This window comes from Monodelphis domestica, chromosome 4 (genome assembly GCF_027887165.1).
Source record: "Monodelphis domestica isolate mMonDom1 chromosome 4, mMonDom1.pri, whole genome shotgun sequence".
In the NCBI taxonomy this organism is placed as follows: domain Eukaryota; kingdom Metazoa; phylum Chordata; class Mammalia; order Didelphimorphia; family Didelphidae; genus Monodelphis; species Monodelphis domestica.
Genome location: NC_077230.1, coordinates 374,444,817 through 374,460,330, shown reverse-complemented (window position 1 = coordinate 374,460,330; position 15,514 = coordinate 374,444,817). Strand labels below are relative to the sequence as shown.

The 15,514-nt window shown below is 37.9% G+C and overlaps 1 protein-coding gene across 24 annotated transcripts in view; it reads right to left on the bottom strand.

Annotated features, from left to right (window-relative positions):
* PUM1 (pumilio RNA binding family member 1) overlaps positions 1-15,514 on the bottom strand; it is a 162,238-nt gene that overhangs the window by 94,586 nt on the left and 52,138 nt on the right. For all 24 annotated transcript variants that reach the window (XM_056795362.1, XM_056795364.1, XM_056795369.1 and 21 more), the window contains exon 3: positions 14,708-14,776. In XM_056795362.1, coding sequence (XP_056651340.1) covers positions 14,708-14,776 — 69 coding nt within the window. The remainder of the gene's footprint in view (positions 1-14,707; positions 14,777-15,514) is intronic.

Here is a 15,514-nt window from a genome sequence, read left to right as displayed (position 1 = left end):
GGCCACAATTTTGGAGTTATCCTGGCCATCTCATCCTCTCAAAGAGAAAATACCAAATCTTGCCATTTCTACCTCCTCATCTCACATTCTACCCCTAACACTTCGGTTCAAGTGGTCATCCCCTTTAGTCTAGATTATTCCAATAGCCTCCAATCCTGCCTACACTTTGCTACCAAAGTAAGCCCAGGGCTGACTGACCATGTGAGGATATTCCAAGTCACCTCTTCGGATCTCTAATCGCTTCTAGACTCAAATATAAACTCCTCAGTTTAGCTTTTAAAGCCCTACCCCGAGTTCCCAACCTCTCTTTGCAGGCTCACTGGTCATTCCTATCCCTCCCTCTCTCTCCGTGCAATCCAAACTGGCTTTCTCTCTTGTTCAAACGTTCTGATGTTTAAGTCTCCAGCCTCTGGACCCTTGTACAAGCAGTCTCACATACCTGGAGCTCACCTCATCTCTGTCAACATGATCTGCTTCATTTGTTGGTGCCTTCTCTCTCAAATGACCTTCTCTTTAACAATTTTGGATTTATTCTCTTTATTCCGTATACACTTATCGATGTACTTGTGTCTCCCAACAGAATGTATTTTAAATAGGGATTGTTCTCTTCTTTGTATTTGTATCCCCAGTACCTATTATAGTAGGAACTTGTTAAAGTCATTGTTTGAACACTAAATTTTATTCATTGCTGCTCCTAATTGTTTCTACCCAGCTAGGCCAACTCTAGTCTCCATCTTCCATAGATGCCTAGACTTGAAGACAGCTACCAAATCCAAGCCCACCCTTCCTCTTCTCTCCCCAATCCTTCTTCTCCAGGCTAAATAGCCTAAATTCCTTAATCATCCTGGTTGTTCTTCTTGGATTCGCTCCAGCTTATCAATGCTGTCCCCTAAAATATGGCCCCTAGAACTGACCAGGGCAGGGAACAGCAGTATTCCTACCCCTAGATACCATGCTGCTCAAAGCAACGTAACAATGCTTTAGCTGTCATGACTACATTAACACGTGGCGGGTGAAGATTGACCTGATCAGTCACTCAGCCCTCCAGATGTTTTTCTAATGCCGCCGCCCCCTTCTTGTACTAGTAAAGCTTATTTGGGAAGCCAAGCAGAAGACCTTACATTAATTCCTATTACATTTCTGTTTTGTTTTGTTTTTAGTTAGCCCAAAGCTTGAGCCTGTCGATTTCTCTTTGAATTAAGACACTGTCATTCAGCAAGCCAGTCATTCCTCCCAATTGAGTGTCATCTGAAAAGCTCGTTTGTTATCCAGTAATTCAAATACTTACCAAACATGGGTAGTTGGCTCAATTACAAAGAGCTAATACAAGGGGCTATATCGTCCTTTAAAAGTGCGAGGGCATCTAAGAAAAGAAGTGTTCAGGGAACTTTAAGGGTTTTTTCTCCCTGCAACCAAACAGTGCACACCAACTGAGAGAAATGAATAAACCTCTGAGGAGTATGGCACAATTCTCATTATTGGTAACAAAGTCTGGCCACTGGGATCAGAACTATCATCATGGGAGCCTGTATACAACTGGCAGATAGACCATTTGTTAGGAAGAGGTCTAGTGCAAGTGCTCCAGTTAGCCTGGGTTTGGCCCTGGGACATTTCCATTAAGTCACCAAATCTGTGAAAAACACAATGAGGAGAATAGTGGAAGGAATTGGCCATAAGTTTATGCTCTAAAACAGAAGAGGAAGGGAGGACATGCTAGCAGCCCTCAGATATCAAAAGGCTTGTCAAGTGGAAGAAAGAATTAAATCCATGCCACTTGGCCTCTGAAATGCACAATTAGAGTAAGCAACTGGTTAGAAGCAGTAAGGAGGTACGGTTTGCCTAGATAAAAGAAAACCCCTCCCAACAACTAGGGTAATTCATGCAAAGACTAGATGACTGGGCATTTTACTGAGGGAATTCTTTTTCAGATATGAGTGGGTCTAAATGGCTGCTGATATTCTATATGCAAGAAACATCACTAAAGCAAAAATGCTACTCCTGAAAGACTCGTTCCCTTCGATTGATAGAGAAGGTACCAGGCCATACAATCTACTTAATTGACGTGATGGAGGTCATTAAATCTTCCAAATTTTTAAATTTCTCATCATAGAAGGAATGCAATGTGCATTGAATAATATTAGGGTTAGACACTAAATTTTTCCCAGATTTAAACTTTAAGACTTATTCCTTATAAAGTACCTATATATACTATTTTCTAATTATTTTCATCTTCTCTTTCAATGATCATCTACAGTTAATTCCTGTGCCTCCTAAATGATTTAGGTTCAGAATTGTCCAAAACTGAAAAAAAAAAAAACAACTGACATTTCACAAGTTCCAAACTATTTTTGGTACTTCAATTTTCATTCAAAGTGCAAAACAAGTGACATTTTTCTTCATATATTTCATTTAACATTATCAAAATTTTACCTTTTGTTTACTGTTCATTATGTCTTTAAAACTTCACAGATTTGGGGTTTAAAAAGTTCATCAATTGTGAGGCATCTACAAAGTGAGGAATCTCTCTACATGGAAATGTTAAAATAAAAAGTATTTTCCCTAATTGACAAATGGTCATGGGATATGAAAGGCAGTTATCAGAAGAAATTAAAACTATTCATAGTCATATGAAAAAATGCTCCAAATCACTATTGATTAGAGAAATGCAAATTAAACCCCCTTTAAAATACTACCTCATACCTATAAGATTAGCTAACATGACCAAAAAAGATTATGATAAATGCTGGAGGGGATGTGAAGTAATTGGGATACTAACACACTGAAGCTGGAACTGTGAACTAAATCAGCCATTCAGGACAGCAATATGGAATCACACCGAAAGTTTGATCCGGCAATACCACTACTAGGTCTATATCCCAAAGACATCAAAGAAAAAGGAAAAGGACACATTGATATTGATAGCAGCTCTTTTTGTAATGCCTAAGAATTTGAAATTGAACGAATGTCCATCAATTGGAGAATGGCTGAACAAGTTGTGGTACATAGATATTATGGAATACTATTATGCCATAAGAAATGATGAAAAAGGATGATTCCCAAAAAACCTGGAAAGACTTATATGAATTGATGCAAAGACAAATGAGCAGAATCAGAAGAACATTGTATTCAGTAGCAGAAATATTATACAATGATCAACTATGAAGACCCAAACAATTATGCAAGAATACAAGACAAACCCCAAAGGACTCACAATGAAAAATGCTATCCACAGCCTTAGAAGGAACTGTCAGAAGGAATCTGAATGCATATTAAAACATACCATTTTTCACTTTATTTCCATACCATATTTCACTTTATTTTTATCTTGAGATTTTTCCTTGTGTGTGATATAGATCTCTCAAAAAAATGAAGAACATGGAAATATGTGTTACATGGCAGCACTAGTGTAGTCTATATGAGATTATTTGCCATCTGGAGAGAGGGAGAGAGAAAATGGATCACAAGACATCAGAAATCAATTATTAAAAATTGTTTCTACCTGTAATTGGAAAAAAAAAAAGAAAATGAACAAAAAGGAGAGTTGGCCCACCTTGAGATTTTGCTGATCCCTAAGCCCATCAGAATGTTGATACTTTGAAATACTTTTCATAAATTCCTTTTTATTTAAAAAAAAAGTAAAAGTATTTTTAATCAGCCTTGTCCCCAACTGAGGTTATAGCCTCATTGCTATTACAGGATATATGAAAACACAGTAAGTTACCTAGTCTAAACCCTCATGTTTTGAAAAAACAATCACCATAGTTGTACAACACATAAAAAACAGAAGAGCTCCAGAATGTGTTCTTAAGAATTTCTGTATTCACAGCAAGTGCTTCCTAACCACATAGATGTGACAGGCTCTAAAGGATATACTGAAATATTAGTTCCTTTCTGGCCAGCGGCATAAAGAGGAAAATTATCATGAAAATTAATTAGAAAACAATTAAAAGAAAAAAAGAGAAGCTAAAGCCCAGTGGATAACTTTAAGGAAAAGATTGACTTGTATGTGGAGGACATTAGAAGAGGAGAGCAGCAAGAGCATAAGAAATAAGCAGGATGTGTACTAAGGAAATAGAATGAGATGAGCCTTCTGACATCATTAACCCCAGTTTAAGATGTTTGAAACCCTGGCATCAACTTTGACTCTTGAATATGCCCATGCCTTATAGCAAATCAGTAACTTCTAGATTCTCACTGCATAATCTCTTCAGCTAAGATTTTTACAATACTGTGTATTGGCTGCAAGGCAGAAGAGTGGTAAGGGCTAGGCTATGGGGGTCAAGTGACTTGCCCAGGGTCACACAGCTGGGAAGTGTCTGAGGTCATATTTGAACCTAGGACCTCCCGTCTCTAGGCCTGACTCTCAATCCACTGAGCCACCCAGCTGCCCCCTTCATCAGCTTAGATTTGAAGGAAGCCAGGACATGGGGATGAGGAAAGAGAGCATTCCAGACAGCAAGGGGTAAAGGTGGAAGCAGGAAGCTGGATTGTCAAATGTCTTAGTGGTTAGTATACTAATTTAGTTCCTTCCATTCATTCCCTGTCACATCCCAGACCCTCATTATTAAATGCCTAAACTACTGCAAATGTGGTTTAGCTTCTTCCTCCCTCCAAGCCATTCATTACTGGGCTAACCTTCCTTATGGGACAAATAGCCAAAAATATATAAATAATTCCTATGCCAAATTTAAATGGCATTAAAGCTGGCAAAAATCTAGTGCTACTATACTTTTACAATTTTATGATTTTCCTGAATACACTTTATGTTACAGCCAAATGGACTACAAAATTCACTTCAGTCTCTTACCTTTTAGCCTTTTCCTGAAGTGCCCTGTCCTCCCTTCTGCTAACTAATTTCTGTGGATGCTCAACTGGCACCTTCCATTTCACATCTAGAACTAACTTCCCATTAAAGTACCAGCCATTCCAGCTCCCCTCTGAGGACATTTTCACTGGTTGCCTCCCGTGCCTAGAATGCTTTCCTTTTTATCTCCATCTCTTTGCTACCTTCAAGTTTTAGCTAAACTTCCTGCTGAGAAGCTGTAGCATGCACAGCGGCCACATCCCAATAACTCATCTCCAAAGATGGGCTAAACCAGGTTGAGGATAATAAATATGCCTCAAATGCATTAAAGGATTAGATACTGTCTATAAAAAAGCATGGCAAGATTTCCCCCAACAGAAAGGGCAGATGAGAACAATGTTACAATGGCCATGAAGGTGGTAGAAACAAGCAATGCTTGGTCAGATGTCAAAGATGCCATAGTCATATATTGGAGCTATTTCTGCCAACTATACCTTCCAGGCCCCCAGGCACTGCAATACAACCCAAAGACCATGTACCTTCCCTTCCCATCCAAGCTAAAACACAACCTTCCACTATTTGTTATCTCTCCCAATTAGAAAGTCAATTCCCAGAGAACAGAGAGATTGATATATTTATTTGCATCCTGTATAGTTAGCACATTGTGGGGCATGAAATAATACCTTTAATTTCTGCATTCATTCATAACTGAAAAAGTTTCTACTGTAATATGCCAAAGAAATGATCATTTGGGCTCCACTTAAAAACCTTCAACAAAAGAAAGCACATTTTGCTATTTCCTGGCATCAAACAATCACTGTGTCTAGTGTTACCCCTGCGGCTAAATAGAACTAGACAAAGCCCTCTTCCAGGCTGACATCTCTTCAAACATTTAAACATAAGCTGAGTTCTAGTTTTCCCAAAAGTTCTGAACAAAAAGATAGTTCTTTCCCAAATAACATTCTGAAGTTAACAAATGTGAAGTGAAGTTCCCTATCTAGTCTCGGAAAAACTAGGTTCAGACCTCCATCTAACACGATATTTGATTTATAATCAAAAGGTAGAAAATTGACGCATAGTTTTAATATTCAGAATCGTTATAAGGAAAATGAAGGTCTTGTGCCTCTTTTCTCTGCAAACTTTCATTTTCCTTATAACATATACATGAGAATCATGTAAGAACTTCGACAACCAATTCTCATCCAGACAAGTAAAGGACACTCATTTCATTTATATGAAACTAAAAGATCTTTGAACTCAAAACCTATGCAACTAGGATAACGTAAATTGACAACTGGGGGAAATTTGGCATCAAGTATCTCCTATATATGTATATTCAATATCTAGGAAATATTAAAGACCAACAGCCAATCTCCAAAAGATAAGTAGCCATAGAATATGAATAACCAGTAAAGGACTGTAAATACTAAAACTATATATTGTTGAGTTATATAGCAATATCAGACTAATCAACCCTACTACAAATCAGAAGAAACTGAGAAGAGCAGCTCTTCCTTAGGGCAAACACAACCTAGAAGGCAATGACCAAAAAACAAAAAGGCTCCTGAAAATGTAACCAATTACCAACCAAGGAGTACAAAATGGATGTTATTCATACCAACAAAATAATTCGAAAATAAGGAAGCAGAATGGCCAAAAAATGAGTTGTCCCAGCATTCGTGACTCCGGTTTATACAGAAACTCAAGCCATAACCTCAACATTCTATATGTATTTTTTGTTAACAATGAGGTAAACTGTTCTATATTGGAAAACATAATACACAAGTGATTTCTTTGCTAGAGGTCTTTGAGGGGACAGTCCATTTGTTTTTCTAATTCATACTGGATAAAACTGGAAAACTGAGTCTCTCAATATCATGAAACTCCAGAGGGTGTAGCAACAGAAATTTGGGTGGGGGTGGGGGGGGTGACACTTGAACCTCCCTCACTCCCATCTGAAATTGTAAAAGGAGAGAATACACATACACAGACCTCTCTCTCCAACCACAACACAAAAATATATTCCACTCAACAGAGAAAGAGAAGACACGAACAGGGAGAGAGAACAAGAGCAAAAGTAAATTAAGGGAGGGATTAATGTACAAAAATATTTATGGCCACTTTTCTCAGCGGGAAAGCAGTAGAAACTGAAGGAGGGCCCATCAGTTAAGAAATGGCTAACCAAGTTGAGGTTATATAAATGTGATGGCACAATATTGTGCTTAGAAAAGAAAGGATGGTTTTAGAGAAACATGGGACAACTAGTACGAACTGATATAGAATGAAGTAAGGAGCACCAAGAAAATGAGTTATATAATGACAATAATATGATAAAGATGTAGGAACTCTGACCAATACAATGACCAAACATAACTCCAGAGGCCTTGAGATATAACACGCTACCTTATTTCGCGAGTTTTGATTTTTTTTTTAACCCTTACCTCCTGACTTTGAATTGATATGGATTCTAAGTCAAAAGAGCAGTAAGGCTAGGTAGTTGGGCTTAAGTGACTTGCCTAGGTTCACATAGGTAGGAAATATATGAGATCAATCCTATGTGACTTCTAAAAGAGATTCACAATCTCCTTCCTTTCCAGACTAAGGCTCTCCACATACCCAGTGCCCCTGGTCTCTTGGCTGTTCTGTGTACAAGAGAATTCATTTCTCAGCTCTAGGCATTTTCCCTGGTTGTCTTCCCTCCCTTATCCTGACTTCCTTAAGCTTCACCTACAAGAGGCCTTTCCCAGGTCCCTTAATCTTATGGCCTGCCCTCTGAAACCACAGCCCAGTTAATCCTGTATACAGTGTGCAAATAATTCTTTGTGTTATTTCCTCATTAGATTGTGGTGAGGGTCTATTTTTGCCTTTCTTTGCATCAGCAATGCCTAGCACACAGTAGGCACTTAATAAATGCTAATAGACTGACTTTAGAGAGCTGTTGGACTAGGTAGTCTTTTTTTCTTGGACCAGGTAAATAATAACAGCAGCTGATATTTCTACAGCACTAAGTGCTGTGTTAAGCACTTTACAATTATTATCTCATTTGATCCTTGCATTCTGGGAAGTAGGTGCTAATTTTATCCCCATTTTACACTTTAAAAAAATGGAGGCAGAACGAGGTTAAGGGAATTGATCAGGATTTCACAACTAGTAATACAAGAAAATCTGAGGACAGGTTTCTTGACGCCCAGCCCTGTATCATACCCACTACACTACCTGGGCAAATATTTATTTTACTTTACTATGAGTGTAACAGGCAGTCTTTTTTCTGCCTAGTATTCTCATTTGGAGAGGAAGATTAAAAGAACACATTTTCTTTGATTGAAAAGAAATAAAATTTAATTTCAAAAACAATTTTCTAGAGGTAGTGTGCTCAGATGATGAAATACTTATATGGCCACAGGAGAGAATGAAGTGTAGGCAACAGAAACTACACTGAAGGAAATTCAGCCGGGTTAGGGCTTTTAAGCTACACTTAAGCAGGATCTGTCCCACACCAGGTTCAAAAACACAAACTACACATATTAGCATACGCTGAGGTGCATCAGCAGTTCCCAGTGTGAGGTCCAACTGGATTAAGGTCATAGTGACCATGAAGACATTTTCAAGGGGTCCAGGAAACACTGAACGCCATACACTTTATGGCGTTATGTCATATGTAATCTTATGGAATGAGGGGGGGAAAGTCAGAACTTTTAACTGGTGGACTGAAGGTCTAGTCTTGGACCGCTCCCTGGCCAAGTGAGGGAAAGGGGGGAAGGCATGTCACTGTCCTGGGCTATTCATCCATAAATGAAAACACTGGACAAAACCCAAAGATCCTCTGAGGCCTACAGAGGAAATTCAATTATGAACGAAACAAAACCCTGAGCTCAAAATTACATTAATTCCACTCTGCATAGTCACCAAATGCCAAAGAGCTCCCTTTCACCTTTGTTAACCCAACAGCCCTCTCGTGGAGCTTTAGCTCTGTGTGTCACCCTTAGGAGTCAGCTTCCTTACCAGGGATAATGCTCCATACAGCTACTAGCTGTATTGAGAGGATGAGACTTTGTAAAACTGAACGTACTGTAGATATGTGAGTGATTACTTCACAAGGTTGTTGGGAGGAAAATATTTAGAAAAGCATATTTCACTGCTATTAAAAAAACCTTAAAATCACTGACTCTGATGGGCAGAGAAGATTTGGTCTACTAATAATACTTCTAAGTGGTCTTCTTTTGATGAACGTCACAGCACACTTACTACAAAGTGAAAAGACAATAGTTTTAGTTATGGTTTTTTCATTTCTTATAACAATGGTCACATAAACCACTGCTCCATACAAGCTTTATAAGAAAAGGAATTCCATCCCAGCAGGTGGCCAATAGCAAGCATGAGTCATTAATCTGGTTGTAACAAATTCTATTAAATCAAAAATCCTGTACACCAAAACTTGTCAGTTCATATAGATCAGGATTCTTAATCGTTTTTATTACAGGGCACTTGGGCTGTCTGTGAAGCCCATGAAAACCAGCCTCTAGAATGGTAAGGGTGTGCGTGTTTCACATAACTTATGATTGAAAAAATGCTAAAATTTCAGTAAGTCAAAATAAAGATATAGGTTTTTCCCATCCAAGTTCACACCATCTTGAGGCTGAAGTCAAGTCTCTATAAGGGAGTCAATATTGTTTTGCTATTTATCAGTTATGCCAGTATAATACAAAGAAAGAAAAATCCCAAAATAGACTGGTTTGGGAATAAGAAGCAAGTTATTTAACCTCAATTTCATTAGTAAAAGGGAGATTATCATCTCACTACCTCCCTTAAAGCATGGTTGCCAAGAAAGCCTTGACACCAAGTCCTAGAAGCACTCCAGAAATAAACACTTTGCTTACTGCTAAATATGCAAATGGCATTTAAAAGGGCATCCTCCATATGTGAACAGATGAGGTGTGCTCCCCTTGAACTTAAGGGCTAAAAGCTAAAAAGTCAAAGACATGGTCATTAGCAAAATGAGTAAGTAAAAATGAGTAAAGTGGTGGAAAAGGGTCTGACTCCTCAGCTGCTTCTTTTCATTCGCTCCTTTCTAAAGTGCTGCTGTACCAGGAGGCCTCAATTTAAGTATATTTAAATAGAAAAGAGAAACATTGTCTTACTGCCCTCAATGGAATAAGTTTTTAAGCACAATAACCTCAAATACATTAAAAATGGAGTTCACCTGCTTGCCTTCTCAATGAGGACAAAAGTGAAAAAAGGAAAGAATTTGCAACTCCAAAAATTTTTAATGAATATTAAAAATTGGTTTTTTTCATGTAATTGGAACAAAGTATTAAAAAACAAAAAAACAAAAAATGGAGTTCATCTGTGTCTTAACATATCTAGCAGGCTGACCAGCCCTCCCACCCAAAAAGGCACTCTTCCTGGATCTCCCACCCAGAAGCCCTCTTCTTCCTTAAGGGTGTTTTACGCAAGCCCCATCCTTAGCAGAAACCCTTTCCAGATTCCCCAAAACCAACAGTCCCAAACCACCTAGCATGTAGGTATTTCTATGCATTTACTTTCTATTTTTTGAGCTCTCAGATTTTTCTCTGCATTTAGTTCCTCCATCAGAAAAAGAGCTTCTAATGAAAAAGGATCACTTCCTTCTTTGTACCTGCATCCCCCCCAAGGGTTTACTTTAGACACATGCTGCTTAACAAATTCTCCAGGAGCAGTAAAGAAAGGAGGAGGGGGCTCTCCTTTACCTAATAGAAGAGTTTCTGTCATCTGCCTGCCTCTCTCCCTCTAGGTTTCCCTGTCCCCCCTACCAACATAAATAAACACACTAACCAAAGACCACAAATTAGAAAGCTCAGACTTATCCTGTAAGCTACAACAAAAAAGGAAGTTTGGTTGTTTGCAAATGTTTTAACAGATACTTGCTTTCTTAAATTTCAGAGCAAAGGTGGTAGTAGAAAAAAGTCAAATAATCAATTTTCCAATGTATACTCTGATCCCAGAATGGACAATTATTAATATGGTTATCTAAACAACAAATGGTACAAAACAAATGTTATTCCCTTCAGTGATAGAGTATTAGCCTCTTAGGTCAAAAGCATAAAATAGAAATAATTTTTTGTGGTTATTATCTTTTAAATGTATTCATGGTATGGATTATTCTTATTCTCTTTAAATTTCTTTGTATATATTCCTTATTTTCTCTATATTTTCAATCTTTGTCATTTCTAATGACATAATATTACATTCAAATATCACAATCTAAAAAAAATTAAATTAAAAATACCATTTTTAAGGTATAGAGCTTAAAAAGCTCATTCAGCATAAGAGCAATTACAATCTCACTATTTTGGAAGGATCCTCTAGTCAAATATTCCCCAAGGGAAGAGAATCATCCCAAATGAATGATAGAAAGGGGATACTCCAACTGAGACTGGTATCTAAACCCTGCTCAGAGGGACTTGAGCACTCCCCAACCTATCCAAATGGCACAAAATACTGGGGGTGGGAGGGAGATGAAAGAACAGCCACTCTCCACAAAATTTACCAGGTAGCAAACAACTAATTCTTACAAAACTTGAACCCAATCTCAACACCTTTGTTAAATATAATTCTGCTCTATTCAAAAACTAATTCTGTTTTTCACTACTACCTAAGCTGATCCTGGACATGGCCATCTGCTATGTATGCATAGATGGGAGGAAATCTAAGAAAAAGCAATGGCCAGAAGACTACAAGAGAGATAAGAGGTAGCTCAAGAGGGAAGATTCTGTCCAGAGGTCAAAAAGGATGAAACAGAAGAAAAGCCAATGGACCCACCAGTTAAGAGATCATTAAGATCATTAAGAACTTGGAGAGCTGAATAATAAAGTGGAAAGTCTGGTGGCAAGGACCAGATGAGTGATAGAAGAGGACACGAAACAGCCAGCCTTTTTTCTAGGAGTTTGAATGTGAAAGAGAAGAAAGATGGCCCTGTCTATAGGCATCAGTCACAGCTCACAGACAGGAGAGGGTCAGATTTTGTCCTGGGCATCCAGTCTCACTTAGGTTAGCTTTCTATGGAGACAAAATTCCATCCTCCTTTAGTTGAAAACTTTTTGTCTTCTTAACTACTCCATCACCACCACCACACCCCCCCCCCAACACACACACACACTCTCACACCTGCCATCTTACTTTTTAAGGTGATTTTTTACCCCATTGCTTCTGTCCCACTATTGATATTCTCTGGACCATCTACATCCCTGATATCATCTTGCCTGAAATCCATTCTGCAAATCTACAGAAGTCTAGGCTTGCGGTTTGTAAGTGCTAAATGTCTAAAATAGCTTTGTAGACAACTACTAAGCTATTGCTTAGCTCTGCATTAGTCTCTAAACCTAAAGACAAACACAGTTACAATTTCGAAGAGCAGTGGGGCACTTAGTCCTTACCTTCACATTTATCTATGAGACTTCCAGGATTCCAGTATGATTTTATATGAAACCACAAGTTGCCCCTTTGAAGAAACAATTAGTGAGCTAGTACTTATTAGAACTATTAGAAAGGAGCAGGGAAATATGATTTCTGGTGTATATCAAGTCTTCATTTGGAATCTCAAACTCTTCAAATTTTATCAACAATCATCCTATTCCCTGTGCCCTCCATTATAAAATGAATAACCCTAGCTTCCTGGTTATAAAGACAAATGATGAGAAACAGTTCTCAATAGAAAACAACAAAAACAGAACCAGACTAAAGTGAAACACTTTTCCCAAACTATCTATGGCTGAATGTATACTCATCGAACAAAAATAAAATTGGCATGAAATTTGAGTTCTATATTCTACAATTAATCTCTTGCCTAAGAGAAATCTAAAACAAGATGTCTAACGCCACAGTTTATTCTGTAGATTAACATTTATAAAATCTTTAGTAAATCGTCCCAAAAAGAAAAGGCCTAAAACACCAATGTTATACAATGTTATATCACCATTATTGAATTTCTGTTAAAAGGTACACTTGCTGAACATAATACCAGTGGGAGGTCAAAAAGAGAAATAAAGTCCAATATATACCAATAGATTTGCAGAAACACTTTGTAATGGCAAAGACCTAAAATTGAAGCAAAGGCCCATCAGGTGGGGAATGGCTAAACAAACTGTGGTGCATGAATGAGAGACGTCAATAAAAAATGGAAACTGAAAAGATCAACAACATAATCAAAATTGAATGCTGCAAGACTGTATTAACCAAGCTTGGCAAGAAAGAATAGATATAAGACAACAGTTCCCCCGGCCCCTTTCTTTGCAGAAGTGGGAGCATCATGAGTGTGGAATACTGCAAGCAAAGTAAGACTAGTGGTCTGGTTAGTATCACAGAACTTTTACATTTCTCAATTCATTTTTTTAAAATAATTATAAGAGATTTATATCAGACAGATATGGAAAGAATACAGTGATAAATACAGGTAATTATAGAATCAGCTAACAATAAAAAATTATTCTGTGCAATCATAACAACCAAGCTTAGCCCCAAAGAGCTATGAAAATGCACCTCCCTTCTCTGCAGAGCACTATGTATGCTGTCCAACTTGATTCGTTTTGCTCAACTCCTCCCCTGCCCCCATTCCCAGGTCCTTATTAATTTTTATTATAAGGGTAACTCTGAAAGGGGGAGAGGGAGAGCTACACTGGTAAATGAAGTGATGGTAGAAAAACAAAAGATATCAATTAAAAAAAAGTTGGGGGGGGGGGGGGGGGAGGAGAGACACTCCAAGCAGGAAGTCTTGAGTATGAAAGCCCAATGGAACCAAAAAACCCCAGTGTTGTACAACCAGAAGATTATAAGAGTTAAGTTAGAAGCAAAAACTAGACAACTGAGAGTTCTGGAAACCAAATACAAAAGCAAGCAAGAAATTCAGGATCAACATATAGATCATAAAACTGGAAGAAACCTTACATCTAGTTCAAACTTCTTTTACAGATGAGCAAACTGAGGCACAGAGGTCAAGTATCTCATCCACTGTACACAGCTACATCAGGGCAGTAATTCTGTAGCACTGGTACAAAAAACACATATGAAAGATAACATTTGTCCCTGTTTCTATGAAAATTTTGGTGAAGACTAGGAAAAGGAAAGATTTGGAGTACAATAGGTGGTATTATTTATCGACAGCAGGCAGCCCAAGCCAAGTATTTGTTCATAAATGATAAAGCAAAAGTAGCCACCAGGGAGAATTTAGCAACCCAACATTTCACAAGTAGAGTTATATCATTCCAAGCAAGGACATTCTACCTAGTCTTTTACAACTAATTGTTCCTGAAAACAGTTAATCAGTAAGAAACTAGAAAAGAAAAAAATCAACTGAAATACAGTTTAGCCAATACCCATTTCAATTGCATTTACTGACTGCCATTATTCCTTGGTAGTAAAATATTCTGAGCTGGAAAATTTTGTTTCTTAGAAGTGATTGCCAGCCATATCCTGACTCCCTGACTCAATTTGCAAATGGCTTACCCACAGCCTGAGTTCAGATGCATTTTCAACAGAAACTCAACTGAAATCAAGAATCTAGCACTCAGCTTCTCACTATCAATTTCAGTTCTGAGTCTCAAAAGGAGGAACCAATAACCCTCAGAAACAGGTTATCATAATACTATTTAGAAAATCAATGCTCTTACTATGAAATTTTCTGAAAAACTTCTTTAAAATGATTCCATTTAATATCATTGACTGTCTTCATGTATTTGTCCCTACTGTCTTTTTAAAGGTAGAACTACGACCAGAAAATATTTAGATTTATCCCACTCCTATTACAAGAATGGTCACAAAGAGAAGAAAGGACAACCTTCTGAAACTATATAATTAAGACATTTTAGGAAAGACAATTTCTTCCTTCCCTTAAGAACTGGCTCACTTTTCTTTCATACCAGTTCCACTTACCTCTCCCATGGCTCTTCCCTCTAAAGCAAGTGCTTGAAAATCATGGTTCAGTTCATCCATAGATCGTACCTGTTGTTTCAAAGAAAGAAAACAGACATGTCAGCATGTTGATTTTATGTTCATGTTACACAAAGTAAAAGACTTCTATGGTTGTCAGGTGTAAACCCACAAAGTTATCATCAATGAAAAAAGCTAAATCACTCCGGTCAAACTTTCACTCACCTTTTTTATCCTGGACACAAAAATATCCACTTGAAGTATTCATAGAGCTTTATCAAGGAAAAACAAAAACAAAACTTCCCTACCAAGAATGTTACTGGATGACTTTGGTTCATGTCCTAAAGCTTAGTAGCCTGGCAATGCCAAAAACACTGAAGGGTTTGAATTTACAATCTGATATCATGAGTTCAAAAAATGCCATATATTATTTTAAGCCATCAGCACTCCCTTTCTGCCAAAATGAACTCAGAACATGCCTTTCTAAATTGTGTTTTCAGGTAGGCATTTCAGGTGAGTACATTGCTATGCTAGGAGGTGGGAAGAGAAAAGGTCTAGCCTCCCTCATGCCAAAAAAAGCCCTTCCCAACCTTGCCATAAACCTCTCTTAGCTAAGTCTCACTCGAACTGTATTCCCACTGTCTCTCATTCAATCTCCTCTCTTCCTGGTATCATCTACCATATGAAGTCCTCCGGGATTCCCAGCTCCTAAATGCCCTCCTAACTACCTTGCATTTCTTTCTATTAACCTGGTCAGCTCTCCAAGTAGAACTGAAGCTCCTGCAGGTCTGGGATTTTTCCCCCTTTTCT